Source organism: Salvia splendens, chromosome 4 (genome assembly GCF_004379255.2).
Source record: "Salvia splendens isolate huo1 chromosome 4, SspV2, whole genome shotgun sequence".
Lineage (NCBI taxonomy): Eukaryota > Viridiplantae > Streptophyta > Magnoliopsida > Lamiales > Lamiaceae > Salvia > Salvia splendens.
This window is the reverse complement of record NC_056035.1, coordinates 15,029,761-15,056,736: the sequence shown is the minus strand read 5'-3', so window position 1 is coordinate 15,056,736 and position 26,976 is coordinate 15,029,761. Positions and strand designations below refer to the sequence as shown.

Sequence of the window (26,976 nt, the reverse complement as noted above, 5' to 3'; positions counted from 1 at the left end):
AGAATTACAAATGTTGCACACTCAAGAATCCACACATACACTTTATACAATCTCTATACAAGCTGAATTAAGCTAAAACGCAGTAGCTAATCAACTGACCAACATGAACACGCAAGGACGAGCGATTCCAATCGATACTCTTCAAGATCGATGCTCCTCAAACCCTTTAGCCGGCTGAGGATCTCCTTTCACTCTCTCGTGCTCTGATTGCTGTTGTGAATTGTGTAATCTCTCTAGAGCTCATACGGTTATTGTGTCATCTTATATAACTCACACTCTAACCGAATCAATGAGCTGCGATCCCATGCATAGATCCTCACGTACACCCTCATGAAGCAACGGTATTAACCCCCTTCTAATAACACTTCATGTTGTGAGACGCATAATGTAACATTTTATAAGCAATTTTGATGTAAAAAATCCAATAAAGTGCTCAAGGCATTCAACTTCCAACCAAATCATCAGTGCATAATGTGACAGACTTAAGAGTCTTCATTTGTTACATTCTAGAGTTCAGAACTATTTGCATATAGCTTACGTAGAAAATCAATATTTTCATCATCACGCCACACACTGATAATTTGGCCTAATTCATGAAAGTTTAAGCTTGGTTTAAAAAAAACTTGGCATAAAACTGTTCTAACAAGACAAATGTCCAAGAACCAACAAAGATTCCTTTTTTTTAATATAAAATAAAGAAATCAACGTTAATAGTACTGTACTTGATTTTATCATTGTAAGTAATTTCATTATTGTAATGATAAGATAGATGAACAGGAGTTTGGAGAAACTTGTCTGAACATAGGTTTTTAGTGCCAGTTGGAGATCCAATCAAGGCCTTTTCCTATATGCAAAAAAGACAGAATATCACCATCTAAAAATATCAAATTTGTTTCAGTTTTGACAACAACAATGGCTTCTTCCTTGTGATAAAACTCTATATAAACTCATGTATTTTACATCCAACAACAACAAACTCTGATAAACACAACTAAAACTAGTGCCTTGATGAGGAACTGGAGCTTGGGAGCACTTTTTCTTGCACTAATATTCTCCCCTCATTTGTTAGAAGCTCGGCATCAAACCTGCAAGCCGAGTGGCAAAGTGAAGGGCAAGAAGCCGCCTCCAGATTACTGCAACGAAGAGGACGACATCTGCTGCATAAAGGGGAAATACTACACTACTTACAAATGTTCTCCACGAGTGTCTGCAGCCACAAAGGCATATCTCTACATCACCGGTTTTGAGAAAGGCGGAGATGGATACAAGCCGTCTAAATGCGAGCACAAGTACTACTCGGACGACACACCAGTTGTATCTCTTCCTACCGGATGGTACAGTGGAGGGAGAAGGTGCCTGGACAACATCACCATAAGTGGTAATGGGCGGAGCGTGGAGGCTATGGTGGTTGACGAGTGTGATTCCTCAAAGGGATGTGATGCAGACAGCGACTATCTCCCTCCGTGCTCCAACAACGTTATTGGCGCGTCTTCTGCTGTCTGGAGAGCGTTGAAGGTGCCCGTGCAAGACTGGGGTGAACTCGACATCACCTGGTTGGATGCCTAATGAGGACTTGTGCTATCATTTCTTTTTATTGCATTCTCAATGTAATCATAATTTTAATATGGGATATTGGTACCTAAAAAATAACAAAAAAACACAAACTTTAAAATTACTCTAAAATCACAAACTCTATATTCCGTTTGTTATTTCCCACAGCAGATCAATCACCATATTCGACTAACGTACATGATTTTCTTCGTGACTTTTCATTCTACTAGTCATGAACTTTAAAAATGATCTAAAATATCATAAGCTTTTGCCGAAAATATCTTATTTGGATCCATTTGAAAAATACTCCGTAATAAAGTTTATGAGAAATACCAGAATTTGACCAAAGTTTACGATTTTAGATACCAATATCCATTTCAAGTTGAGAATCCAATGTTTAAAAATCACAGTAAACAGTAAAAGAATCAAAGACTTGAGATTGAATACATCCATCGTCTTCTCTTCCCCAACAAAGTCAAGATGGCTGCTGAAATCCACTTTGTGCTGTTCCCAATGGTGGCCCCCGGCCACATGAACCCCATCATCGACATCGCCAAACTCCTCGCCCGCCGCGGCCTCATCGTTTCCATCATCACCACCCCAGCTTGTTGAAACAGAGAGCTTTGTATTTTTTATTGATTGAAAAAGATATCCAACATCTATGAATTTATAGGAGTGTTGGAGACTCTTGAGATACAACAATAAATACATTCTTGGAACTAGTCTACTATTGAAACTAGATATTATAAATGTTGTATTCTTGGAACTCTTGAGCTCATTAACTAACACTCCCCCTCAAGTTAAGTAACGGGATTTCCGATACTTAACTTGGTAAGAGCTTCTGAGAAAACTTTTGCTCCAACTGCTTTTGTCAAAATATCTGCAAGCTGATCTTTGGATCGAACAAATGGGAACTCAACAATCTCTGCCTCGATTTTCTCTATGATGAAGTGTCTGTCTACTTCAACGTGTTTTGTTCGATCATGTTGGACTGGATTTTCTGCAATGCTGATCGCAGCTTTGTTATCACAGAACAATCGACATGGTTTTTGTGATAGAAAACTCAATTCCTCCATCAATCCTCTAAGCCATAGTAACTCTGTCAAACCATTTCGAATTCCTCTGAATTCCGCCTCTGCGCTTGACATCGCTACGACCTTCTGTTTCTTGCTCTTCCAAGTGACTAAGTTTCCTCCAACAAATGTAAAGTACCCAGAAGTGGATTTTCTATCTATTGGGTTTCCAGCCCAGTCGGCATCTGTATAACCATGAATCTCCAAATGTCCATTCTTCTTGAACATAATTCCATGATCAAAGGTTCCTTTGAGGTATCGGACAACTCTTAATGCTGCTTCAAGGTGGTCGTCTTGAGGTCGGTGCATGAACTGACTTATCACACTTACTGCATATGCGATATCTGGTCTAGTGTGTGACAAGTAGATTAATTTTCCTACTAACCTTTGATATCTCTCTCGGTCGGCTAGTTGGGCTCCCCCAGTTATTTGGAGACTATGGTTTATGGCTATTGGTGTGTCTGCAGGCCTACATTCCAACATGCCAGATTCTGCTAGAAGATCCAAAGTGTATTTCTTCTGATTGATAAAGATCCCTTCATTTGATCTTAGGACTTCAACTCCCATAAAATACTTGAGTGCCCCTAAATCCTTCATTTCGAATTCCGTTGCCAAATTCTTCTTAAGTTGCTCTATCTCTTCAAAATCGTCCCCTGTGATGATCATATCATCGACATAGATTATTAAGCACGTGATTTTATCCCCTCTCTTCTTCAAGAATAAAGTGTGATCTGCATTACTTTGGTGATAGTCGTACTTTTTCATAGCTTCTGTAAATCTCCCGAACCAAGCTCTCGGAGACTGTTTTAATCCATACAATGTTTTCTTCAATTGGCAGACTTCTCCATCTTCAAAGTGATCCTCGAAACCAGGCGGAGCTTCCATGTAGACTTCCTTCTTGAGTTCACCATGTAAGAATGCATTAGTCACATCGAACTGGTGTAGGGGCCAGTCTTTGTTTGCTGCAATAGAGAGCAACACTCGAACTGTATTCATTTTTGCCACTGGTGAGAATGTTTCGGAGTAGTCCACCCCATAAGTCTGAGTATATCCTTTAGCTACAAGACGGGCCTTGTATCTCTCGATAGTTCCGTCAGGCCTCCGTTTGATTGTAAAGACCCATCTGCATCCAACGGTACGTTTCCCTTTTGGCAGTCGACATTTCTTCCAAGTCTTGTTTCTTTCCAAGGCGTTTAATTCGACCATCATCGCTTCTCTCCAGTGTTTGATTTTCAGGGCTTCTCTTACTGTCTGTGGGATTTCTTCTTCTCCATATAGAGCTGCCTCAAATGCTCTGGCCAGTTTTGTCAAGTTTGCTTTTGCCACACTACCCACCGGATATCTTGACTGCTTCCGCCTGTCTTTTCCGGAGAATATCTTTTGGGTGGAATTCCCCGAGTACTCCGAGGTGGCAAAATATATTGTCCAGTATCCTCATCAATGATCTCTCTCTCATCATCTTCTGTAACTATATTGTCAGTAGTAACAGTAATAGAGTTCTCAATAGAATTATTTACCTCGGATATCGGATGGGGAGATGTTGGGGCGACAATTTGTTCCACATGTTGATTTGTGTTTAAGACCTGCTCGGCGACAGAAGTAGTTGGATCTGGTTGACCTTCATTGGGGTTATGATTATGGGACATAGGCATCCAGCTTAGCATGTCAACGTTTGATACCTCGTTTATTTCCCTCTCCCCCTGACTGGTAAGTTGGGTGTTGTAAAAGAATTCTGTTTCTAGGAAATTACAGTTCATCGTGGTGATAACCTGTCGGTTTTGTGGATCGTAGCATCTATATCCCTTTTGATTGATCCCATACCCAATGAAAACACATTTAATCGCACAAGGGGCTAATTTTGTTCGCTCATGTTTCGGGACATGAACAAACACGGAGCATCCAAAAATTCGAGGTTCAAGAGATAAGGCTGGAGGGACACTGGTTAAGGTAGATAAAGTTTGAAGTGGGGTTTTGAGATTAAGGATTCTAGTAGGGAGACGATTTATGAGGTATACTGACGTAGCAATTGCTTCGGGCCAAAAATATTTTGGGACCTTTGAATCAAAAAGAAGTGCCCTAGTCATTTCTAGAATAATCCGGTTTTTGCGTTCAGCTACCCCATTCTGTTCAGGCGTGTAGGCACAAGAAGTTTGGTGAATCAGACCTTTCTCAATGCAAAAATTTTTCATTTTTGTGTTGACAAACTCCCCCCCGTTATCTGATCGAAGGATTTTGATTTTTGTTTGAAACTGAGTGAGGATCATGGCATAAAATTCAGAAAATTTAGAGAAGACATCAGATTTGTTTTTCAAAAAATACACCCATGTCATGCGAGTGCAATCATCAATGAATGAGACAAAGTATTTCAAACCGTTCCCCCCTGAAATTGGACAAGGACCCCACACATCCGAATGTATCAAAGAAAAAACTGAGTCAACTCTAGTGTTGTTGAATTTAAAAGATTGTCTGTGGCTCTTAGCCAAAACACAAGTTTCACACTCAAAAATAGAATTTTTCACAAGATGCGGAAATAGAAGTTTCAAATAACTAGAGGACGGATGCCCTAACCGCCTATGTCATAACCATGTTTCCCGTTCTGAAGATCCATGAGCCAACATTGCTCTGCCAGTTTGAGCTATCTCGTCCACATAGTATAACCCACGGCGTTCAATGCCACGCCCAATAATCGTCCCCGTCCGGATATCCTGAAGAAAACAAAATTTAGGATGCATCAGAAGAGTGCAATTGAGTTCTCGTGTTACATGACTAATAGACATTAGCTTTTGGGAAAGAGACGGCACGTAAAGACAATTTGATATTTTCAATGCAGGGGAAATTTGAACAGTGCCAGCCCCATCGACCGGAGCAAAATCACCACCAGCAGTTTCAACATATGTTCGTTTCGCCTTAGATAATTCACCGAAGTCCGATCTATCATAGGATATAGTATCGGTTGCCCCACAATCGAATATCCAACCTCTATCATTTTCTACATTCCTCTTTTTGACATTGCATGCAGTAGAAATTTCAGATTCATCTTCTAAGGCTGAAAAACGATTTTTACATAAAATCTGGGGGGTATTATCATATTTTTCAGGAGATATAAGGCTATTTTGTTTTAAAAGGTGAGTCTGGGGGTTTATCTGCAATTTAAGGGTTCTTAGGGGTGTACATGCAAGCTCTTGGGGTAAAATATGATATTTATCAAAACTGGAAGGGCTTGGGGATAAATCCCCAAACCCTTTACCTTCAACGGTGCTTGCAAAATTAGCCATAGCCGCTGCACCTCCTCCAACGTCGATTCCCGTCGCTGACCACCCGCCTGCCGCCGTCGTCTGTCCGACGCTGCCAGATGGGAGAGCCGCCGGTCTACCACTGTCGCCTCCGGTGCTGGTGGCTGCTTGGCCGCCCATCGGGGCGGCGAAAATCTCTCCTCCTTCGGTTCTCCCAATCGCCGATCTCCCCTTAGCAACTGGGTTCCGGTTGGTTTTGTGGCCGTCCTCCCACCATTCTGGGTAGCCAACAACCTCGAAACACGTCTCCCTTGTATGTTTTGGCTTTCCACAGTGGCTGCAAACAAGTTTGGATTTGTCTATCCGAGGTCGATTGGAGAGGTAATCAGTGTGGACCGGCCTCGGTCTCTCGGAGGCAGCGGCGTTCTGGTGTAGTGTCGGCGCGGTGGTGGTGGTCCGCCTGCCCGACCTCCGAATCCAGCCCCAATTTCAGAATCAGGCATTGGGTTTGAGGGCTTCCAGATTCCAGTACGTGTTTCTTCTTGCTTGACAATGCCAAAGGCATCTTCTGCCGAGGGCTCGGGGCTCTGTTTTAGGAGCTCTCGACGGAGGGCATCATATTTATCATCCAAACCGGATAGGAACTGGTACAACCTTTTGATTTCAGTCTCTTTTTTGTATGTGTTGATACCCTTCTCGCAGCATGTGTAGGGGCAGGGCCTCCGGGCATCAATTTCGATCCACAGATGTTGGAGGTCGCCCCAATATTGTTCAAGGGACTCATTCCCTTGTTTGAGTTGGTTGGTTCTGATTTCCAGGCCGTAGACTTGAACGAGATCAGCTCTAACTCCGAAAGTCGTTATGAGGCTCCGCCATAATGCTTTGGCAGTTTGGTGTTGAGCAAATTGCAAGACAAGTTTGGGCTCCATGTTTTGGATGAGCCATGTGAACACGATGAAGTCGGAAGCTTGCCATTTATTGAATTCTGGGTCCGTGGTTTTGGGAGGTGCTTGATCTCCTTCGAGGTGTTGCAATTTTTCCCGGCTGCCGATGATTATTCGCATGAGGCGGGACCAAACAGGGAAGTTTTTCTCGTCTAGCTTGAATCCTAATGAAACAGATTCAACGTTTTTGGACATTTTTGTTGGTATTTTGTGGTTGAATGGGGCTCACTTGGTTTTGGTTGTTTTCATGTTCGGAAAGGGTGGTAGGGGCTGATTTCTGCCTTGGATTAGTCAAGAGGTTGAGGGGTATGGAACGATGATGAGAACTTCTCTGAGTTCTAAAAAAAAATAGGATCGAAATCTAGGATCGAAATCTTGCTCTTGATACCATGTTGAAACAGAGAGCTTTGTATTTTTTATTGATTGAAAAAGATATCCAACATCTATTAATTTATAGGAGTGTTGGAGACTCTTGAGATACAACAATAAATACATTCTTGGAACTAGTCTACTATTGAAACTAGATATTATAAATGTTGTATTCTTGGAACTCTTGAGCTCATTAACTAACACAGCTAACGCCGCCCGGATCGGTTCCACCATCTCAGCAAATCCATCTCATACAAATCCCTTTCCCGGCCGCAGAAGCTGGACTGCCCGACGCCTGCGAGAATATGGACTCTCTCCCATCGCTGGAGACGAGCTACAAGTTCATAATCGCATTCGACATGATGCAGAACGACGTCGCGCTTGCTTTTGAGCAGCTGCAGCCGCCCCCGAGCTGCCTCATCTCCGACATGGGCCTGCCTTGGACCGCCCAGCTCGCCGAGCAGTTCAACATCCCCAGATTGGTCTTCCACGGCACCAGCTGCACATCTCTGCTCCCTTCGCATCACAAAAAGGCCGATCGCGCTGAGGCTCCCGACGCAGAAGATACAAAATCAACCGTGATGAAGAAAGTGTGGGATCAAGTGAAGGCTGCGGAGAAGGCTTCGTACGGTGTAGTGGTGAACAGCTTCGAGGAGTTGGAGGCGGAGAGCGTGAAGGAATACAGCGAGGCGAAAGGCGGGAGAGTGTGGTGCATCCGCCCTGTTTCCCTGTGCAATGTGTAGACCTCGGACATGGCAAAGAGGGGGAACATCTCCGCCGTTGATGTGCGCAACTGCATGCAGTGGCTCAATCTGCACGAGCCGGGATGCGTGATCTATGCGGCTCTGGGCTCGTTAGCGCGCCCCACGCCTGAGCAGATGTTGGAGCTGGCACTCGCTCTCGAAGAGACGAATAGGCCTTTCATTTGGGGATTAGGAGGAGCTTCGTCTCCTGCACTGGAGGGATTGTTTGTGGAGAGCGGATTCGCGCAGAGGACTAGAGACAGGGGCTTCCTGATTCGTGGCTGGGCGCCCCAGCTCGTGATCCTATCACACCCTGCGGTTGGGGGATTCTTGACGCACTGTGGATGAAACTCGACACTAGAAGGGATAGCGGCGGGGGTGCCACTTGCGACTTGGCCATTTGTGGGGGATCAGTTAACAAATGAGAAATTGGTGGTAGAAATACTTGGAATTGGAGTGAGTGTGGGAAATAAAGTTCGTGTTATGTGGGGGGAGGAGGAGAGGGCTGGGGTGTTCGTGGCAAAGGATGCTATCAAGAGAGCTTTGGTGGTGTTGATGGAGGAAGGTGCAGAAATGAGAACAAGGGCACGAGAGCTCAGGGACAAGGCCAAAACGGCAGTTACAAAAGGAGGTTGTTTTTTAAGACTCACATTGCTTATTGAAGAAATTAAGGCTAGATTTTAATGTTGTACCCCTCTCGTTCAATTCCAGTTTTTATTACAACAGTTAGCTGAGAATTTTGCTTCTTCCAGGAGTACATAATAAGTTAATAACCGCCACGACGCTTTATAGTGTAAAATTAGAATTGAAGTAAGTTCATTTGTTCGCTTCGCCTAGTAGAACACAATATAAAGTTTAAAAAGTCAGTTGAATAAAACCAAACAAAAGATTACAGATCAAAATACGAGAGAAGAGAGTATCCATGCATCATTCAGTTATAACAAGCATATATTGTTTACATATAGTGTGCCAAATTCTGAAAACCATATTGGTTCATTTGTCAATACCATGTCTCCTTTACCTCACATTTTTCGCAGGTAAAGACAAGTAACCACATTCACATCCCCATTCCGTTATCAAAAATATCATAGTAAATCAAAGGGCAACAAACAAGTTAACAAACAAGAAAACCCAGTGTTAACGCAAGAGAATATACTGACCGTCAGCTTAAAGGGAGCAGGGGATCTTCAGACGCAGTTTTTGCATATGATCCGGCCAATACTTTCACAGTGACAAACATATCAGTATAACATATTGAAAATGATAACAGCTTTCTCAGTTTGGCATGACCATCCACCATATTAGCAACCATGAACTATTTCTCACTGGTCTTTTGCCTTGACCAAACGGCAAAAAAAATTTAAAAAAAATGAATATAAAGTGACTGTTGTAGCAGATAAAATGGACAAGTAACTAATAGAGAAGCAGACAATCAAATTCCAAAGATACGGATAGTAATCTCTGCATCTTTATTATCAAAAATCACTCGTAAAGATGTCAAGAGAAGTAGCACAAGATTAGATTTAATGTTTATAATTTATATAATACTAGGAACGAGGCTGTTTATGTTCATGGTTTTACAATGATCTACGTCATTATGCACTTAACTAGAAAATGGGAACAGTCATCCAAATCTTGCTCCTAAAAAAGATAATTAGTTAGCCAAAATTAAAAATACAATCATCATATACCTTCTTACTGCTAAATTTGACTGATTTTCCATACATCATTTACGAAAAAGAACTAATATACTGATCTGATCAATCAGAAAATTCAGTCATTGGGTTCAGTGATTTGGTAAAGCGCTCCACATCTTCCTGAGTAAACCAGTTCTCTTTCATCTATACATCACAGATAATTGGGTTCAGTGATTTGCTAAAGCGCTCCACATCTTCGTGAGTAAACCAGTTCTCTTTCATCTATACATCGCAGATCAGAAGGTAACCCTGCATGAGACCTTGAATCCAAAGAGCTGCTTTAAAAAGACGATAGAATGAAATAATAGGAACACTTACAAAGTGTGTGCAGCCTGTCGAGAAGCTAACATGATCACAGGCACTCTTTAGGAATTTATATATGTAGTAGAGAACAAAAAATCCACACTCCTCGCTGTTTTTCTGTTGTGGCACCTGGAATCATGCACTCATTCGAGTGAGTCTACATACTGATTATTGAATATTAGGTACGTGGTAGATGAGTAATGCGACCTTAGGACTTAAAAGCGGGAGTTTCCTGATTAGTTCCTTATTCTCCGGCCGTTCTTCTGTTTCAAATATGTCAAAGACGAATCTGTAGAGAAAAGGGAGATGAAAAAAGCATAAGTACATATCCTAGAAAAAAAACTTCACTTTGACAATAAGAATAATTTACTTTCTGATTCCAGATTCTAGCTGCTTCGAATGTGCATTTTGCAGGGAATCTAGCAACAACATGCAGCGGCGTTCAGATTTTGCCTCTGAATTTTCACCAAAGTGGCAGAAGATCAAAAGAAACCAATGACCCCTGCACAATGCAACGCCAGTAAGTGAGCCTCACTGAAATGAGTATATGCAACAGCATAACCTTTTACTGAATGATCATAAATTCATAGTTATAGTGGTTTCATCACAACAACGCGACACATACCACTGAACAATTGGAACAAATACATATTTTTTCGAGAATATATCCTTTCTTTTGATCCAACTCAACACTTTTGATTTGTGAGGTCCTTTAGCATGCAAGGAAAACCACAAAGAGTCAAGATAAGTATATTCATTTTTCTCCTCTTCTGAGAGTTTTCTCCACATATTCCTACATCATCCAAAGCAACAGGTTAAGATAATAAATATATACTCCATACAAAAATACGACAATCATACAAAGATGAGACAATCATACTCTATGTAGATTTCAAACATTTGAGAGCCTAACTTTCCATTCTCCTGACCCTTGGTGGTGCTTCCACACCGCCTCCTCGATACTCTACCATTACAAACAGACGTGCACACAATGACACAATCACTTTCCTCTATTTCTCCCTTCGGTTTGTTTGTCACATCCCTAGATCTTCTGCTTGCCTTGGCAACGCTTCCAACCAATTTCCCTAATCAAACATTAAGCCTACAATATTTTTCGAATATCCAAAGCAAGAAGCCTATAAGAAATCCAGATTGTGCAACATACCAGCATTTAGCACGGCTGTTTTCTTCTCCCTCCTAAATCCCCTCATTGACCTCTGGCGACAAGGAATCTTATCTATATTGAATATATCTACATGCATAGTGGACTTATAAATTGGATGTAACTTATAATAACTCCCCAATTTTTCTATACTTCCAAGTTCTTCTGCAATATTAAATTCAATCATCAGTGCATCTGCATTCAAGACGATACCGAAAACAATACATGAAGAACAGATACTATATTGTAATTAGCATCTCACACACCGTTTGCACATATAGATTGGAACTTTTTCGACTAATTGGGTCACCAATACTAAATCGAGCACAGTTCATCACATATAACGATACAAAACCTATAAAATCAGTTGCTAGTCGTCGTCGAAACGAAGACAAGCGACAATTCGTAGAAACAAAATATCAGCAATAACGAAACATTGACGTTATCGAACAGAAGTACATTGAGAGAAACCGATCAAAAAAACCTAGCATTTAATGAAACTAAGTTAATCGATCAATTTGTGCATGCTATCTCAAAAATCAACAAAAAAAGTTCTTCATGCTGGCGTGAAGTACCAGAAACGACGTCGTCGTCTGAATAATCTGCGGCGAGTTGGGGCTGCTTTCGCTTCGTCATTACCGTGGTTCAGTGTTCTTTACTGTGGAGTGTTAAAAAGTTAAAATTCATTTTTGACAAAAGTCAAAATTGAAAAAAACAGTCTGAATCTGAAAACCTGAAGTGAGAATAGGTTTACAGGTCTATTGATGGAGTACAAATTGAATTTATCCAAAGTTCAAACCCACCATTTGTTTTAGAAAGGCTCGCGAGATCCCACACAAACTTAATTGCTCATCTTGTACGATTATTTTAATCACCAGAAAGAAATTACAAGTTAGGGCATCATTAACCCGACCCGGTTTCAGGCCCCAAGTCCCCTCCACGTCATCATTCCTCTACAGTTACGGCCCAGACCCCAACTGCTCTAACCCTGCAGTCCATAATCCGGGCCGCAACTAATAAATGACACTATTCACAACTTCAACCTATTTTAAACGTAAAATAAAAAACCGAAAATTTATAACACGGAAAAGTTAATTTCGATCGAAGATTGAAAATTACAACATAGAAATTTTAAAACATAAAATAAAAAACATAAAAACATAACGTCAATGTTGGAAAACGTTGGTGCGAGTCCAAATTTCTTCGATTAGATCGGCTTGGAGGCTAGTGTGTTGTTCCTCTTGGCGCATCGCAGCTGAACGGGCCATGACATTGCGGATGTCGGGAGGAAGGCCCTGTACGGGAGGGTCGGTGACAACGTAGTCACTCCCGGTGCTGGCGAGCGGATCGTCGCTCCACAAAGTGACATTATCTTCCCCGTCCTCAACGATCATGTTATGCATTATGATACATGCATACATGATGTCGGCGACTAGTGACCGCTGCCAACCACGGGCCGCTCCCTTCACAATAGCCCACCGTGCTTAGAGGACTCCGAATGCACGCTCGACATCTTTCCGAGTCGCCTCTTGCCTTTGGGCAAACAATGCCCTCCGATCCGTTGTCGGACATATGATAGTCATCACGAACACGGGTCATCGAGGGTAGATCCCGTCTGCCAGATAGTAGGGGTGAGCAAAAAAACCGGAAACCGAATATCCGAACCAAACCAAACCGAAATTTTGAAATTCGGTTCGGTTTTTTCGGTTTTTCGGTTCGGTTCGGTTTTATAAATAAAAAAAATTCGGTTTTTCGGTTCGGTTCGGTTCGGTTCGGGCGAAGAAAAAACTGAAAAACCGAATTATATATATTCTATTAATTTAATATATTATATTATATATAATATATATATTCTTTTAATATATTATACTATATAATATATATTATATGTATTATTAATTTTATATTATATATAAATATTTTATTAGTATATATAAAATAAAATAAAATACACATATTTAAATATATATTTATATTATATTTATTTTTTTCAGGTTTTTTGGTTTTTTTCGGGTTTTTCGGTTTTGTTCGGGTTTTTTCGGTTTTTTAAGTTCGGTTTTCGGTTTTCGGTTTTTCAGTTTCGGTTTTTTCGGTTTCGGTTGGGTTTGGATTTTGAACTAAATTCGGTTTTTTCGGTTTTGGTTCGGTTTTGGCAAAAAACCGAACCGAAACCCGAATGCACACCCCTACCAGATAGTACCCCATACTATACCGACGGTGGTTGGCCGTGAACTCTACATTCGGCGCTCGCCCGGCACACAAGTCGTTGAACAATGGAGACTCGTTCTACACATTGAGGTCGTTGTTGGACCCCGCGACACCAAAGTAGGCATGCCAGATCCACAATCGTTGGTCGGCAACGGCCTCCAACACAATCGTGGGATGTGTGCCCTTGTGCCCGCTAGTGTATTGTCCTCTCCAAGCCGTCGGACAATTCTTCCACTGCCAGTGCATACAGTCGATGCTTCCAAGCATCCCCGGGAAGCCGTGGGTCCGCTCGTGCATGTCGACCAACTTCCTAACGTCGTCGGTCGTTGGCTTTCTCAAGTATGTATCCTTGAATGCTTTGACGACTGCCCGACAGAATTTAGCTAGGCACTCCCGTCCAGTATGCTCGCTTACATATAGATACTCATCGAACATATCTGATGTAGTTCCGTAAGCAAGTTGACGAATGGCAAACGTGCATTTCTGCAACGTCGATATACTTTGTCGGCCCACAGCATCGGTGGTTTAGCAGAAATACGTGTCACGAGCTACAACTGCGTTGACAATGCGTAGGAACAAAGGCCTCCGCATCCGGAACCGGCGACGGAACATCTGATCGCTCCATCGCGGATCTCTAGAGAAATAATCCATGAAAAGCCGCAACGCAGCTTGTTCACGGTCTCGGTGAATATACATCCGAGTACGTGGTACCCGGATTTGTTGTTCGTTCCAAGCTTGAATAGCAGCTTGGTAGCGTTCTACTTCGTTATTTATATAAAAAAATTGAATTAAAAAAAATAATAAAAATTCCGTTGCGGCCCGGCCCGAACACGAAATAACCCTGGGCCGGGCCACGTTGCGTCACGTCCCGCACCAATTAACGCGCGCATGGGCCGGGCCGCGGGACCGTCACCAGGTAGCAAATGCGGCCCCGGGACCGGCCCAGGCCGTGACTCTCCTCCATCCAACGCTTGTGACGGGCCGAGACTCGCAATTTGCGGCTCGGCCCATGGCGTTAACGATGCTCTTACGGAGTGCATGCAAAAAATAACGTGAAAACAAATTGTGGTTTAAAAATATAAATGAGGTACAATTGAGGGAGTAATGTGCAAGTTGCCCAATCCAAAATGTATGAAGATAATTTTCAAAGCCAATCTGGGGTTGGAAATTGAAAGAAGTGGTCAAACTGAATGCAGCATAATACCAAGGTCAAGAGAGATTTGATTCATATGAACGTAATTTCATACAATTTCATTTGGGCTAATTCTAACAATCAAAACCCTCAAGTCCAAGTGTGCAACATCATCCACAACAACAGATCATGGTAAAAAAAACATCATCCACAACAACAGCAAAATCATGGAAGAGAAGGATACAGATAATACACCCGAAAGAGAGGTACAATGATTGATGAGAATCTCCAAAATTAGCCAAAGACTTTTCTCATAAAAAACAACACAATTAAAATTACAAACTAAAAATATTACAACAATAACATAAAAACACATTACATTAAATATTACACTAAAAAGAATATGTGTTCCATCCCACAAAAAGATACAACAAAATAGAATAGATGAGGGGGATCGAAATGGAAGAAATTAGGGACTGAACAAATGCCCTCTTGGAGACCGAAGGATCTCTACCAAAAAGATGATGGCAACCCTTGGCAACTTTCATCCAAGTAACCATTTATATCAACTCACTCACTAGCCACACGACACTAGGGTATACTTTCGTTCGAGCTCCGCCACTAGAGGTATACTCTTCCGAGCTTCGCCCCTAAGGTATACTCTCACTCAAGCTCTGCCACTAGCTACATGATGCTAGTTGTGAATTTACCAAGTGGTTAACCTCGAGCCAACCACAAAGTAACCATAGCCTGGCCATGGATTTTTCCAAATATTCATCTCACCCAACATGGGGAGGGACTCTCACAAAGGAGACACTCTCAATCTAATCTAATCTTATCTAATTTAATACAAAGGAAACAAAAGGCCCTATTTATAGATGTAGGGTTTGGGAGGTGAAAAGACACACAAAACATTTCAAAATCCCGCCTGGAGTCCCTTCGCATTCCCAGCTAGTCGCCAGGCCCATATACTTGCGAATCCGGCGACTCGCTAGGTTTGTACTACTCCGCGCAGCCTTCATCAAACGTCCATAACTTCTTCATTCGGGCTCCAATTGAGGCGTGCAAGGTACCCATTCGAAGCTCTTCGAAGAAGAAGACAATGGTTGTCTTTGAAAGGCATCTGGACATCATATAGATAGGCAAATCGTTGTTCAAATCTGTCTACAGTTGCGGCTTGGCTCATTGTCATTTCTTCACCTCACTTTCCCTTGGTTTAGCGCTATACCCGGATATTGAAGGATATGTAATGTACGTATGAGACTGCATATTGAAGAAGAACTTTAACAGATTTATGGGTTGTACTCATACCAAGATAATGCATCTTCTTTAATATGTTGGCGTCCATCTTATAAGAATTCTATAGTTAAGCATGTTTGGCTTGGAGAAATTGAGAAATGGATTACCCTATGGAAATGTTCAAATTCCACATGTTGTATTGATATCGACTTTGATTATGATATTGGTTTGGCTTCTGATTTTGGCAGTTTGGCAAATGAGATTAGTCCTTTAGATAGAGATATTATTTCATACTTAATTAACCACTAGTTAATTAATCTAACGATCACAACCTTATTGATTAATCAAGCAATGAATTAAACCTTCCATAAATTTAATTAACAATTTTCATTAACTTTTTAGCTTATTGAATCGTTAATTAAGTAATTTTACATATATTTTCGTTAATTAGTCAATGATTTCGTACAATTAAACATTAAAACACATGAAATTATATGAGTTCATTATAAAGGCAAAAAATATCATTTCACATTTAATTTATAGAACAATCTAGTCCATCACACAATTAATTTATTTTATTCTTATTCTTATTTTACTACTCAAGCAACACTACTAAATCTTTATCTTAATTCCATATCGTTTATTTTATCTTAAAGTCCATCTTGACTTAATTATTTTGACATAGCAAGTGTAGCTTTAACTTATTTTTTGTAGTTCATTGTTGTAACCAATATAGATTTTGTTGGAGCTAAGAAGAATTAAATCTGGTTATCTCTTACTTAGAAAAGCATTTACTTTCTCCATCCTATTAATTTAGAAATATTTGTTTTTCGACATAGAATTCATATATTTTTTTAAAAATTAAGTGAAAAGAGAATAAAGTAAAAAAAAAAAAAAGTATTTTAAGAAATGTTTCATTTCTAATAGAATAAATAAAGTATAATTCATAGAAAAAGCATAGAGGAATTCATTTGTGATTAAAAAATTATTGAAAATAGATTAATTCAAGAGAAATTAGTAATTTATTTTTGGCACCTTTATAAAAAAATCCCATAAAAATCAACTAATTTTCTGTCATTGATTACAAATAAACTCACACCACGTGCGATTGCTAAATTGTTTTATTAAAAAGTCATCCAATATTTTTAATTAAAATACATATTTGATGGTAAGAAATTTGAGGCTGTTAGAAAATAAAATAATATTCCATAAAATAAAAGTGTTGGATGTGATAAATGATAATCCTAAAAAAGGCAAATGTGATATGTGCCATTAATTTTCCTAAAAACACACCTAAAAACTCTCCCCTCCTTTTGAATATTTCGTCAACTTCTTTTACCAAAAAACAAGGATCAGTTTGCATTATCTTTTCATCTCTCTTTCCCATTTGATCACTTCCATCTCCATTTTCCATATTTTGAAGTCCCTTTCTCTCATTAGATAGAGACAAAACATGGTATGTTTCTATCTTGCAACTAATTCTTGAATTTGTTCATGTTCATCTTCACTTTCTATTCTTATTTGCCTTAATAGATCTTGAATCTTGACATGATATATCATGTAACCTATCAAATATTCAAATTAATAAGTTCTTATCTCTATCATTACGGTGTGTGTGTTTCTATCATTATGGTGTGTAATACTTTATGTTTCCAATGTCATAATCATTTGATTGATCAAAAAAGTTTCACCAAAAGTGGAAAATCCATATGCATGAAATGAACATGAAGAACAGGCCTGATCTGCCATTTTTCTGGTTAAGATTTTTAACATTATAAGTAAGAGATGAAACTGGCACACCTTGTTTTCTTTCCTGCATTTCCTCAATCTCCATTGCAGGCGAACTCAGCCTCCGGAGTAGCAGTGCACGACGAATGCAAACTGACATTCTTGGAGCTAAAAGCCAGAAGAAACCACAGATATCTGACCTTCAAGCTTGATGATGGCCTCCAACAAGTGGTGGTAGACAAGATCGGGGGGCAGGGCGAAAGCTACGAGGATTTCTGCAAGAGCTTGCCTGATGACGACTGTCGCTATGCTGTCTTCGACTATGACTTCACAACAAATGAAAACTGCCACAAGAGCAAGATCTTCTTCTTTGCATGGTAAAGATGTGTTTGTTTTCTTCTTTTTCTTTTCAGTACTATTACTTTGCTTTTGTATTATGAAAAATGGAATTTTTTTTTCTTCAAATATTGTAGGTCACCAGATGTTGCAAAGGTGAGGACTAAGATGTTGTATGCAAGCTCCAAAGATAGGTTCAAGAGAGAGTTAGATGGGATTCAGGTTGAGTTGCAAGTAACTGATCCTAGTGAGATGAGCTGGGATATCCTCAAGGCGCGTGCTTATTGAATGCGTTGCACCATCCACCTAGTGCCTCACGTCTTATTATCAGCTTCTCTATAAAATGTCCGGCTTCTTATAGTTTCTTGGGCGGCTCTTTCGACTACATCTGAACAGGGCTTATTTATTTAGTACTAGTATTATAAGAGGGATAAAACCAGAAAACCATCTGTGTGTTTTTCGTTTTCAGATTTGTTTATGTTTGTTGTGTTTTTTCTTTACAAGAGTGTTATCGTTATTGATGTATCAGCTGCATCTTTTCTGTGGCTACCTCCTTTTATCTGATATAAACAGTAGTACTTTTCTAGACTGAGTTTTACTTTCCATAGCCAGATTATAACATGCTTGTGTGGAAACAAAAAAACAGCAAACAAAGTGAAAATTTTCAATATAAGATTTTTAAGAACTTAGCTTGACTTTTTTCAAACTTGAGATCGCATTTCAGCAGAATGTTCATTCGTTGCCTTCTTCGTCTAAAGGCCTTTGCTGATTGAGGCTTTGTAATTGAGAAGTTTTGATTTTTCAGTTCCTTCAAAAACATATTATGAAAACCGTAACAACATCTGTCGCGAAAGAGTTGGACATGAAACAAATTATGTATTGAGATTGTACAGTACTTGATAGTATAACATATTAAAACATGGCAAATCATTTCTGCTGCATTTTACAGAGAAAAGGAGTCTGGATTGTTTTCTAAAGGTGGCCTAAAACTCCTTTCAAATAGCCCTATCTCAAAATATTCTCCTTCAGTTACCATGAATTTCATTTCTTTCCCACAAAACAACCTGGTTTGTTAGATTCGCTTTCCTCTCAAGGAAAACGCTAACATCTTCTGGCTCAAACGAAGGAGGCAGATTGCAGGGAGGTGAATCCGACATGCTTTTCACCATAGAATGTTTTCTGTATCGCTTCTTCCGTCCTCTAATGGCGCACACCAGCACTTCTGAGCATGTCTCCTCGGCCCCTTCAGGGACAGTCGGCTTGTACTTCAAGAGCTTTGCATACTCACTTAGGAGGTGGAAAGAGTAATCATAAACATAATCCATCGCAAGATTTTCTAGAACAAAGTTGCTTCCTGCTCTTCCAATCTCCTGAGCCTGATACAACGATGGACATCAAGATAAAAAAAAACATCGATCTATATTCAGTCCAAAACTTTCACATGTTCTCAATCACCTTGTCTGTGTAATTGTTGCCCCACTCAACTGCAAATTTGATTGACTCACACTTGTTGTTAGTGTTGATAGGCCAGTAATGGATCGAGGGCAGCAGACTTCTTGTGAAGAAGTCATAGAAATGTGGTTTTATGATCAAAGCCATGGAATCACAAGCTAAGATATACTTCTGGCTAACAGACCAGCTAACTCCTTCAACATAAATCTTGTATCTTCCTTACATCAATCCCAAATATACATCAGAAAAAAGGAGCCAAAAACATGGAAAAATGATATAAAAACTGCCATAGTTTTATATACTACTATCAAAGTTGTGATCCATATACCTGTAAGTACACTGATTTGCAACATCAGAACTCTTGAAACCTTGCTTCTTCTCTTCATTCCAATCCTACAATGATGAAGCATAACTTAAACCACCCTCAAAAATCTCCCCTAAGAGGGATATTGCAGAAAGGTGCAGCTTTTTTTCTTTACCATTCCAAAGATCCTAGCTTTCCAATCATCTTGATCAGAGGCATTACATTTCGCCAAGTCACGACGTGCAGTTCCCACCCTCGTGTTCCCTTTCCAGTAAGCGTAAGGCTCTCTGTCCTTCCACTTGATTCTTGTGTTGCCTTCTTGAATCTCCTGCTTCAGCACTTCCCATGGCTTGATATTCAGCTCTGGCCTGCAAAGTCCAACGATGGAATAAATCACCTTTTGTCACTACTGAGGCTAAATTAGAGGAAACATCAAAAAATGAAGAAACAAAAAAAAAACAATTACCAACCCCAGAAGGACCAATCAGGGAAAACAATGTCATAACTAGATTCATCTCCAGAGTAGTGGAACAATGGTGGAGGCATGGAAGCTTCTAGACCTCCATAGTCGCGTTTCTTGATCACTGGCCTGTCCCCACACTCTAGCATTAGGTCCAAATCTGGCAGCCTGCCCGGGTAGAGCCTAAGAAGCTGCAAAATTCCCCATATGGTTACAATATCTCTGGTTTGGAAGACTTTCTTGTACCTCAACGTATATAGTCTTCCGTTCACTACAATGATCCTAATATGTGCGACTTTCTTGGCCTCTTCGACCAACTGTTTTGAGATCCCGGTTTCCTTCCAAGGCCTTAGATCTTCATGGATCCACTTGAAGTAGTCTGGACATGTCAAAGCTGATGAGCTCTCGACATTATCATTTTTTACAGGTGATGGAATGTTTGAGCAATTGAGAGAGCAATCAAATTCTTCTGAATATATATAGAACCCGAATTTCTTCTGCGGTGATCCTGTGATGATTGACTGGAAAAATGGCCAAAACCTAAGTGTGGCTAATGATGATGATCAAATTACAATAATACACACGAAAAGAAGAACTCACTATGTCAAGCCATTGAGTGATCAAGCCAATGACGATGAGGATCGCAAGGAAGAATACAGCAGTGGATTGAGCCCTCCTAGGCTGTTGTTGCCTGTCTATCATATTCTTGATCATCCAGACAAAGCAAAAGTTTGTTTTGATCAATACTTGATCTTTAACAACATCAGATTAGATGTGTTTGTGTGCCACAACTGTTTTAGTAGAGTCTTTGACTTGTTCCTCACCAAATACACACGCAGTGTGAGAATTATTGTATAATTAACCAGAAGTGGATGTCGTTAGTGTTTATACCAATTCTTATCAAATAAGTGGCTGTGGTTTGGTGTGTTAATTACAAGTTCTAATTTAAGAAACAAGTGAAACTTTGCTGATTCATTTTTTTTCAAGTGGTTTGTATTTATTTATTCTATTCTATATTTGTTCGATTCAAATACACCACATGTTTCACGCATGATATTTATTTGATATGGACTTGGAAATATAATTAGGATTCAATCTCGTATCTTCTTCACCTCTGTTGAATCATTTTCATCAACATCAATGCCTGAATCATGGCAGACTCATTTAGAAAAACCTTGAAAATATGCTCTTATTCAGCAATAGTTTTAAAAGAGAATAAGACAATAGAAAAGACAGCAACTTCTACCTTAAAACAGTATAACAAAGTTCTCAAAAGTAACTGAAAACAGTTTGCTTATAATCGCTGCTTCTTCCTCTTCTGTCTGCCCCAATACTGATTCTCCCACGCCTCCACTTGTTTAGTCCTCTTGATCTTCCCTTCATTGAAGGCTAGGATTTCTTGAGGATTGTAAGGTGGTTGCATCGTGCACGGATCCGACTCACTAGGCCCCTTCTCCAAGGATTCCTCCATGAACTTCCGCCAGATCCCTCGAGCAGCGCAGGCCACTGACTCCGGGCACAGCTCAACTGCGCCAGCAGGAACAGAGGGCTTGTACTTCATCAGCTTCCCGTACTCGTTGAGAAGATGGAACATATAATCATAAACGTACTCCATCTTTAAATCCTCGTGGATGAAGCGGCTCCCGGCTTCACCAATGGACTTGGCCTAACAATCAAGATTTTTGACTCGTTTAGCTAGGAAACTTATTGAGGTTTATATAAGAAGGAAAAGGAGTTTACCATTTTCGTATGGTTGTTTCCCCATTCGACTGCAAATTTGAGAGACCTGCATTTGTCATCATCCCTCACGGGCCAGTAGTGGTGCTGAGGAACCATGCCTCTTATGAAGAAATCATGCCAACGCAGCGTATTGAGCAAGACGGGGGAGTCGCAGGCAAAGATGTACTTCTCGCTCACCGACCATGCCCACCCTTCTATGTAGATTTTGTACCTAAAAATATGAACAACTTTTTTTCTCTTGAGGATTTTGCATAGCAATAGAATCATAAGTATATATAATTTGTAACCTGTGGGTGCATTGGTTTCCAAGATTTGATTGCTTGTATCCTTGTTGGGACTCTGCAATCCAGTTCTGAAATGCAAGTAAGCAACAATAAGAACACTAGTACTTGAGGTTGAGAGATGATGATGAGAAGAAGAGATTGGATGCCTGAACATAAAGACGAGCGTTCCAGTCAGTTTGAGGAGTGGCATTGCACTTCATAAGGTCAGCCCTCCATGGGCAGACATCGGGGTTTCCCTTCCAATACGCATACGGCTCTCTGTCCTCCCATTTCGCCTTCTTGTTTCCTTCTTTTATATCCTTCAACACACTTCTCCATGGCTTTATGTTCGTCTCCGCCCTGCACCAACCATTCCTTATGATTAAACAAAAAAAAGAAATCACATTGGATTGGATTGAAAAACAAACATTACCATCCCCAAAACGACCAGTCGGGGAAGACGATATCCAAGCTGCGCCAATCCGAACAGTAGCGGAACAAAGGGGGCGGGGAGGAGTCCGGCACCCCGAACCGCTCGGCCTCCACTACAGGGCGATCATCGCAGTCGAACATTAGCTCCAGGTCCGGCAACCTCCCCGGATAGGTCCGAGCGAGCTGCGCGATCCCCCACACCGTGAACAGAGCCCGCGTCTGGATGGACTGGCGGAAATTCTCCACGTAGACTTTGCCGTCGAGGATGGTGAGGCGGAAATGCGCCGTCTCCCGCGCTTTCTCCACCATGTCTTTCGTGACTCCGGTCTGTCTCCAGTGGCGGAGGTCCTCGTGGATCCATCGGAAATAGTCCGGGCAGGTCGGAGGGGGATTTGCAGACGGTTGGCGTCTGACCGGGTAGTATCTCGGGCAGGACTTGGTATAGTTCCACGCCGCACAGTCCAGTCCATCGATGCTATTTTCGCGCGAGCTCCTTATGTAAGAATAACTTACATAGTTTCCCTTCAAGATTTTGCTTATTCAAATCAATAACATCATTTCTCAACAAATAACTGTTTATTCAAATCAACATCATTTCTCAATAAATAAAACTTTTAATTTACAGTTCAATTTACTACGCGACCCAAATTACATGATTATATAATTCGTGTACTCAAATTCAAGTCAACATAGTTGCCAAAAAAGTAAACATGCACTAACCAGATTGTGGCTTTCATAGTTGTTCCAATGTAGATATGTTTTTAATTTATCTCAAAAAAATGTCACATTCTATTTTATGAAAAAAAATTTCTAGAACATCAATATATAAAAATATATTCTCTATTATGAGACGGAAACATATTTTTGGCACTAAGAATTAGACTAAAGTCTCAATTTGGTCCTTAACATATTGCGTTTTTTTATTTTGGTCCAAAACATTATCTTTTGAATTATTTGTCCCCTCACATTTGAAATCGGATCACATTTGGTCCATTTTGGATGGTTCCGTCAAATTTTTGACGGTTTTAATTACCGGGTCACAAATCCATCGCTATCCGTCACTAAGTGATTCGTCACTAATTGATTCGTCACTAATCCGTCACAAATCCATCACAAATCCGTCACAATTCGTCACTAATACGCGCGAGAACACGGTGCGGCCGTTGTGGTTGAGGGAATTCCACAGTAGGGTTTAAGCCCAAAGACGAAGAGGTTGTAGGAGGTGGCGCAACGGCGGAGCATGGCGGCGACGGCGTACAGCTCGTCGGCGGACATGCGGCCGGTGGAGGAGGCGTTGAGGGCGGCGTAGTGGAGAAGCGTGTCGAAGACGGAGTTGGGGAGGCTGGATTTGGTCCCCAACTTGACCTCATCCTCCCAATCGTGATCCACCTGCGGTTCATTTCACTCCTTTTCACTCCTTTTCTCCTCAATTTTGATTGCCCTTTTTCGGCGTAGACTCATATCTCTCAACAGAGGGAAACAACAAAACACCTCATATAAATAAATACACCCAAAATCCCTCTATCTCCCTCTCTCTATCGGTCGTCGCAGCTTCGGCATATGGCGTTACATCTGTTGCTAAACCACATTCCTCACACCTAACCTCACTTCCCTCTTCAATTTCATCAATATCTACTGCTACTCTCACACTCCTCGCCGTGGCTCTTTGCGCCATTCTAACGGCTAGCTTCACACGCGCCGCCGTCGGCCCCCGAGATCGAAGCCTTACTCTCCTTCAAGCAGAATCTGCATAATCCACGTGGCGCATTGGGCTGATGGGACGCCTCCACTCCCGCCACCCCGTGCGATTGGCGTGGCAATGGATGCTCCGTCGGCAGAGTCGTCGAGCTCCGCCTGCCGCACCTCCAGCTCAGCGGCATCCTCACCGACCGTCTTGCTGGTCTCTCCCAGCTCCAGAGGCTGAGGGATGAGATGGTGACTACGGTGGTGGGGGCGATGAGGGGGAATCGGGAGGCGGGAAGGGCGGCAGAGATGGTGGAGATGCGGGAGGGAGGAGGAGGGGGGTTATTTTTTATTTATAATATAAAAGTTTATTTATTTATAATAATAATTACGGATTAGTGACTCGGTAATTAAAACAGTCAAAAATTTGACGGAACCGTCCAAAATGGACCAAATGTGATCCGATTTCAAATGTGATGGACCGAATAATTCAAAAGATAATGTTTTGGACCAAAATAAAAAAAATGCAATATGTTAAGTACCAAATTGAGACTTTAGTCTAAGAATTAATATATTGTTGCTATTTAGATGGTGGCATATCTAAGAAATACGGAGAAGCTTTCAAATTTTATGCCTAAATAAACCGCAGAAAATCTCTTGCACGCCTTATATTTAGGAAACCGTGATAAGTGAGATTGAAAGATTCAATAGTTAACAATAGTAGACAATTTGGACAAGTTCATTTAGGCTGCCAAATTATGAGGCTATTGGTTATGAGGAGTAAGTAGTAATTATTGTTGCCAATATTTCATGTTAGTCTCGGTGCACAGATACAAGATCCTTGAATTAATACTTGAAATATATCTTGATCTCCAAATTAAATGTTTTAATGGAGGGCTGCCGGTTGATTTACCCTAGTTGAATGGAATCGACCAATTTAATCTATCCCACTAACTTTTTATAGTAAAAATCTAAAATAGCAAATCCTTTCTCAATATCGATATTGTTCACTCAATTTGAGTCCACTAATTCTCTGTGCCTAATTAAAAACATTCATGAGCCAATTTTGATTGTCCCATTGAGATAAATTGTTTTTCCAGATTTTGTATATGGAACATAATGAGTCTCAGAAATAGGAAACAAAATTCATTCCGAAAAAAGTAAATCATTTAACAATAATGATATCAGGCCCTTATTTTCCAATGCAAATAATCTTCTGAAGAAAATAAAAAAATGATAAATCATACAAAACATAAAATTGATGAGAAGTTTGAAGGAGACTTACGAGGTCGACCTGGCCAGTGAGGACGAGAAGAGCAACAACGAGCAGGAAGAAGATGAGGAATGGGAGAAGGGAATATGATGAACAGAGTGTCTTGTTAAAGGATGCCCACGAGGGCGACCTCAGTGAATATCTCTTGAACGCAGGCCTTAGCCAAAATATTTTCATCAACTTATCCTCATGCCCTTTCATGTTTTCCCTCAATGATTAGCGCTTAATCAAAACTCATCACTCAAGATTCTTGAATAGTATGTGTGTGTGTGTGGAGAGAGTTTTTGAAAGAGGTTTCTGCTCTAAATTCTAAAACACAGGAAGGAATGTGAATAATTCTTTGCGGCCATTTTACAAAAAAACAGGACTGATTTGTAGAACTATGTATGGGTTGACAAATGAAAATGGAATTGTAATGAGAAGTAAATGTATCTTCCCTTTAGAGGGTTATTCATTGGCTGACGGTGGACGTCAATTGACTCTCCTAATATCATGCCTTGTAGATAGGCTGCCGAATGAAAAATCGGTTATTTGTTAAAGGTGTGATATCTATTACTACTATAATCAATCTACTCACAATAACATTTAGTACTATAGATTTTTATTAGTACTATTAAACGAATACTAGTAGTCTATTAATTGATTCAACCTACAACAAATTTCTTTAAATAATTAAAATATGTTTAGATCGTGAAGGATCATACATTCCTTAGCAGCATACAGCATGGAGAACTGGAGATGCAATTATGTGGAAGTGAAAAAGCGTGATACTGCGAATTAAACATGTGACTAAGCCCACAATTCCTTCACCTCAAAACACATGCAAACTCATGCTGTACAAAACAATCAACAAGAATGGATTACCTGGAAATCTGACATTAACACATAATGGCCATTTCCGCACTCATTTTCCATCAACGAACAGAGAGAAATTATAAAAAAAGATTAGTACGTCTCAAGTTTGAATGTAGATATATAAGATGCATGCATGTATGTATATTAGTATTAGAGAAAGGACAGTTTGATTGAAGAAATCTTATTATGTATAACCAAACAGCTATTAAGGTAATATGGAGCATGCTCGAATCAGAAGCAGCTAGAAAGCCATAAATTCTCAGCATAAACTCCAACTTACATATTAGGAGTATTCGAATTGAAACACAGCATGTCAGAAAAGCTATTTGCACATTGGAATGCCAGTCCTCATCAAATATGAATTTCATTTATTGGTGAAACGACGCATGCAAGTAAGGAAATCGTTTTTGTTGACCATAGTATGCTGCATAGCCACTTTAGTTTCACAATAAGTTCGACTAAAGCACGTTTTGTTGTGGGGAATTTAAAGAGAAGAGGATAATAGGGTTCAGTTACAAAATGGGTGAATCGAACATTATAAATATTAAATATAGTAAAAAACAATATTGTCATTTACACCCTGTTTCTTGTTACAACGCCTCTAGCAAGGGGACTCAAAGTTTTGGGGTTTAACCGGCCAGTTTCTAAAATGATGCTGCCCTATATTCCTCAGCACATTACTACTGCAATAGAGAAACCATGTGCTTCCTCAAACTCTTTAAACTCAAGAAGATGCATATGTTTAGACTTGAATACATCATATACTAGGAATCAAATTCTAGATTATAATTCATTT

General features: G+C 40.4%; 5 protein-coding genes and 1 pseudogene across 10 annotated transcripts; 3 read left to right on the top strand and 3 right to left on the bottom strand.

The window, feature by feature from the left end:
- Positions 1 to 1,008: 1,008 nt before the first annotated feature.
- Positions 1,009 to 1,566, top strand: LOC121800399 (putative ripening-related protein 2). The gene has a single exon (XM_042199973.1). It carries the CDS (start codon positions 1,009 to 1,011, stop codon positions 1,564 to 1,566), a length of 558 nt encoding a protein of 185 aa, XP_042055907.1.
- Positions 1,567 to 2,031: 465 nt separating this feature from the next.
- Positions 2,032 to 8,597, top strand: LOC121800710 (annotated as a pseudogene).
- Positions 8,598 to 9,430: 833 nt separating this feature from the next.
- Positions 9,431 to 11,899, bottom strand: LOC121798262 (probable ubiquitin-like-specific protease 2A). 6 transcript variants are annotated; one of them, XM_042197177.1, is made up of 9 exons: positions 11,879 to 11,899; positions 11,651 to 11,733; positions 11,079 to 11,240; positions 10,794 to 10,998; positions 10,539 to 10,706; positions 10,284 to 10,415; positions 10,121 to 10,202; positions 9,929 to 10,042; positions 9,431 to 9,832 (listed from the first exon to the last, which is right to left on the bottom strand). In XM_042197177.1, the coding sequence occupies exons 2-9, from the start codon at positions 11,709 to 11,711 to the stop codon at positions 9,755 to 9,757; spliced, it is 1,002 nt and encodes a 333-aa protein (XP_042053111.1). In that variant the 5' UTR covers positions 11,712 to 11,733; positions 11,879 to 11,899; the 3' UTR covers positions 9,431 to 9,754. The 6 variants fall into 6 exon arrangements, with proteins under 6 accessions (XP_042053111.1, XP_042053109.1, XP_042053110.1 ...); XM_042197175.1 differs by lacking the exon at positions 11,879 to 11,899 and adding an exon at positions 11,809 to 11,866; XM_042197176.1 differs by lacking the exon at positions 11,879 to 11,899 and adding an exon at positions 11,809 to 11,831 and having other exon boundaries at positions 11,651 to 11,728.
- A 5,101-nt stretch (positions 11,900 to 17,000) lies between these two features.
- Positions 17,001 to 18,246, top strand: LOC121799314 (actin-depolymerizing factor 10-like). The gene is made up of 3 exons (XM_042198638.1): positions 17,001 to 17,110; positions 17,494 to 17,759; positions 17,856 to 18,246. Exons 1-3 carry the CDS (start codon positions 17,108 to 17,110, stop codon positions 18,004 to 18,006), a joined length of 420 nt encoding a protein of 139 aa, XP_042054572.1. The 5' UTR covers positions 17,001 to 17,107; the 3' UTR covers positions 18,007 to 18,246.
- Positions 18,247 to 18,644: 398 nt separating this feature from the next.
- On the bottom strand, positions 18,645 to 20,707 carry LOC121800122 (protein O-glucosyltransferase 1-like). The gene is made up of 6 exons (XM_042199695.1): positions 20,535 to 20,707; positions 19,941 to 20,455; positions 19,650 to 19,842; positions 19,499 to 19,563; positions 19,174 to 19,384; positions 18,645 to 19,094 (listed from the first exon to the last, which is right to left on the bottom strand). Exons 1-6 carry the CDS (start codon positions 20,646 to 20,648, stop codon positions 18,744 to 18,746), a joined length of 1,449 nt encoding a protein of 482 aa, XP_042055629.1. The 5' UTR covers positions 20,649 to 20,707; the 3' UTR covers positions 18,645 to 18,743.
- A 424-nt stretch (positions 20,708 to 21,131) lies between these two features.
- On the bottom strand, positions 21,132 to 26,922 carry LOC121798698 (O-glucosyltransferase rumi homolog). Its single transcript, XM_042197829.1, has 6 exons — positions 25,338 to 26,922; positions 22,371 to 22,891; positions 22,105 to 22,297; positions 21,962 to 22,026; positions 21,675 to 21,885; positions 21,132 to 21,600 (listed from the first exon to the last, which is right to left on the bottom strand). Exons 1-6 carry the CDS (start codon positions 25,524 to 25,526, stop codon positions 21,229 to 21,231), a joined length of 1,551 nt encoding a protein of 516 aa, XP_042053763.1. The 5' UTR covers positions 25,527 to 26,922; the 3' UTR covers positions 21,132 to 21,228.
- Positions 26,923 to 26,976: the final 54 nt, after the last annotated feature.

What these genes read in the sequence shown, in the direction of transcription:
- LOC121800399 (XM_042199973.1), top strand. Translation starts at nt 1,009, where the DNA reads ATGAGGAACTGGAGCTTGGGAGCACTTTTTCTTGCACTAATATTCTCC.
- LOC121798262 (XM_042197177.1), bottom strand. Translation starts at nt 11,711, where the DNA reads ATGACGAAGCGAAAGCAGCCCCAACTCGCCGCAGATTATTCAGACGAC. An exon ending in AGACGACGACGTCGTTTCTG is followed by an intron (nt 11,241 to 11,650) that starts GTACTTCACGCC and finishes TTAATATTGCAG; the next exon opens with AAGAACTTGGAAGTATAGAA. An exon ending in AACAGCCGTGCTAAATGCTG is followed by an intron (nt 10,999 to 11,078) that starts GTATGTTGCACA and finishes ATGTTTGATTAG; the next exon opens with GGAAATTGGTTGGAAGCGTT.
- LOC121799314 (XM_042198638.1), top strand. An exon ending in AAGATCTTCTTCTTTGCATG is followed by an intron (nt 17,760 to 17,855) that starts GTAAAGATGTGT and finishes CAAATATTGTAG; the next exon opens with GTCACCAGATGTTGCAAAGG.
- LOC121800122 (XM_042199695.1), bottom strand. Translation starts at nt 20,648, where the DNA reads ATGATCAAGAATATGATAGACAGGCAACAACAGCCTAGGAGGGCTCAA. An exon ending in GATTGGTCCTTCTGGGGTTG is followed by an intron (nt 19,843 to 19,940) that starts GTAATTGTTTTT and finishes TGGACTTTGCAG; the next exon opens with GCCAGAGCTGAATATCAAGC. An exon ending in GCAAATCAGTGTACTTACAG is followed by an intron (nt 19,385 to 19,498) that starts GTATATGGATCA and finishes GATGTAAGGAAG; the next exon opens with ATACAAGATTTATGTTGAAG.
- LOC121798698 (XM_042197829.1), bottom strand. Translation starts at nt 25,526, where the DNA reads ATGAAAGGGCATGAGGATAAGTTGATGAAAATATTTTGGCTAAGGCCT. An exon ending in TCACTGGCCAGGTCGACCTC is followed by an intron (nt 22,892 to 25,337) that starts GTAAGTCTCCTT and finishes AAAATCTTGAAG; the next exon opens with GGAAACTATGTAAGTTATTC. An exon ending in GGAAACCAATGCACCCACAG is followed by an intron (nt 21,886 to 21,961) that starts GTTACAAATTAT and finishes TCATATTTTTAG; the next exon opens with GTACAAAATCTACATAGAAG.